At 50.3% G+C, this 2,243-nt stretch overlaps 1 protein-coding gene across 1 annotated transcript in view; it reads left to right on the top strand.

Moving 5' to 3' along the window:
* PRELID2 (PRELI domain containing 2) overlaps positions 1–2,243 on the top strand; it is a 9,524-nt gene that overhangs the window by 1,428 nt on the left and 5,853 nt on the right. The window contains 2 exon segments of the mRNA XM_010001245.1: positions 244–254; positions 416–553. Of these exon segments, the coding sequence (XP_009999547.1) occupies positions 244–254; positions 416–553 (149 nt within the window).

Genomic DNA, 2,243 nt, shown 5'->3' with positions numbered 1-2,243 from the left:
AGGAATGGGCTTTTAACCTTCCTACATTAAAAACTAAAGCTGTTTTAAAATGTTACCTGGGCCACAGTAAAAGTACTGTCTGGAAGTGACTTCTCTTATCCTTTGTGGCCATAAAGGAGCCATCAGCTGCCAGATGGGAAGCACACAGGGATGCAGGTGGGCTGGCCTGCAGTGCTCATGGAAGTCTGGGTGGGGACCGAGCAACTTCCCTGGATCTTGAAGTGTTTGCAGGGCCTTGAGCAGCTGCTGAAGAAGTTGAGTGTTCTCATTTGGGCCAACCACAGCTGCTGTACCCTCCTCCTGAGCTTCTGCTGAGGCTAGTAAATCTTTCAAAAGACTGAAAAGTTATTCTATCCTTTCTGTTTTTTTTTAAAGAAAAGCCATAATTATTTTTCCCAGGTCTGTGCCTTAGAAGAGCCAACATCTGCTTGGAAGAGGAACCAGGGCTTAACATGCAGAAAGGAAATATGGCTCTGAAAACTCCTTGTCTTACATGGACACGATATGTGTCTCTGAGTGAGGAGTCTGTCTTCAGAGAGCTTGGAGGCTGCAGGCAGGGCAGTGCACCCCTGGGTGCAGGAGTGCTGCTGCAGGCCCAGAGCCCTGACACTGGAGCTCCTGTTGCCTTTTGGATGCTTGGAATGAGAGGGGTCTGAATAACAATTTCTTTACTGTATCTTGAATGCATTGGGAGTAGCAGCTGTACATGTCCTGTAGCTTGTTCAGACGTGAGGTTATGCTCTCTGGCCAGAGCACAAATAATTGCTGGAAATTAATTTTCTGTGTGCTGCTCTGCAGTCATAGGAGGCTCCTGCTGTTCCTGCTCAGCAGGCGCAGCCACAGTGTTCGTTTTGCTCTCGTATCTACCAGCAGATGCTTGGACAGCAGTTAAAAAATTGTCAGCTCCCTCCTGCTTGCCAGCCATTGGCATGGAGAGTACTTGTTCCCAAACAATTTTCTTTCTGTGGTGTTTGCCTTGCTGTGCCCTGTGGAGTGTCTCTGCCTGGGAGAACACTCTGTGTGCAGAGTGGAGCCTAGAAACATCTTCCTGCACATTTATGGCAGGAGCAGAGTGGAATTTCTGATCCTTGAGCACTGAAATGAGCAGGTATGTGATACATGTGACTGTCTTTAAAAAAAGATTTATTTTCAGCTGATGTCAACCCCATTAATTCTTAGTGTCTTCTGGTGCCTCTTATAATTAGTTGTTACTTTTGCCTTGTGATGCTCCTGGGAAGTGTGACAGTGTTGCCCAGCAAGGTCCACAGGACTTCAGAAAGCTCTAAGGATGTTTAAGGAAAAACCCACCACATTCAGATGAAGTTAAATTGCTTGTGACTCAGGCATTTTTGAAAGCCCCACGCTGGGATGTTGCTGTTTGAGGACACACTCCTGGCTTTTTGAACTCTTTAATTTCAAAGGTTTTCTGGGACCCTCCGTCCTCACTGAGGTTTCCTCTGCACCAGGGCTGTGTTGCTGCTGTACGTGTTGGTCCTGTTGGTGTAGAAACTCCCCCCTGCTGCAGCTGGTCCCTTGCTCCCTCATGTCCTGGTGTCAAGGCTGTTCAGTTCCAGCGCAGGAACGGCACTGTCCTCGGTGTGCTCTTGTGCAGGGGACAGCAGTGTCACCCCCTCACTCTTACCTTAAAGCACAGCCTGGGAGTTGGGAAGGCAGAGGCAGGGCTGAGGGCAGAGGTGCAGCTGGGCTGCCCCAGGCTGGTTGCAGGGTCACCCGGGCAGGCTGTCACCTCGGGGCTGTGCTGCCCTGGGCAGGTGGGCTCCAGGACACCAGAGTGTGTCTGTGCACACCTCTGCCACCTGTTCCACAGTCCTGGGGAGGTAACTGGATCTGGCAAATGCTGGTGGGCAAAACAGGTGTGGAATTTCAGCTGTGTGTCGTATATTGATGGTGACATTCAGATTTGAATAGATGAGGGAATTGCGCAAAGCGTGTGACACTGGCACCACACTTTGGCACTGGAGAGAGGAGGGCACATAATGAGGAGACTCAAGTGGTCCTGGTTAGTTTACCCAGCTTGAGGTTGGCAGTTACACCCTTCGGTATTCTCAGCAAGAGAGCCACCAGTCAGGGAAGGGACACTGTGACTTTCCTGGTGGAACTGGGGCAACCAGATGCTTGCTTAGTCCCTAAGAGTCAATTTAACCTCAGTGGAATTCTTCTCTTTGCCATCCCTCTGCATTTTGGTTTGCCTGCTTTCCCCCTCCGCCCCCCACCCCCCCACC

The sequence above is a fragment of the Chaetura pelagica genome, unplaced genomic scaffold (assembly GCF_000747805.2).
Source record: "Chaetura pelagica isolate M959 unplaced genomic scaffold, ChaPel_1.0 scaffold177, whole genome shotgun sequence".
NCBI classification, from domain to species: Eukaryota; Metazoa; Chordata; class Aves; order Apodiformes; family Apodidae; genus Chaetura; species Chaetura pelagica.
Note: the sequence above shows the minus strand (reverse complement) of the source record. Positions and strands in the feature narration are given on the sequence as shown.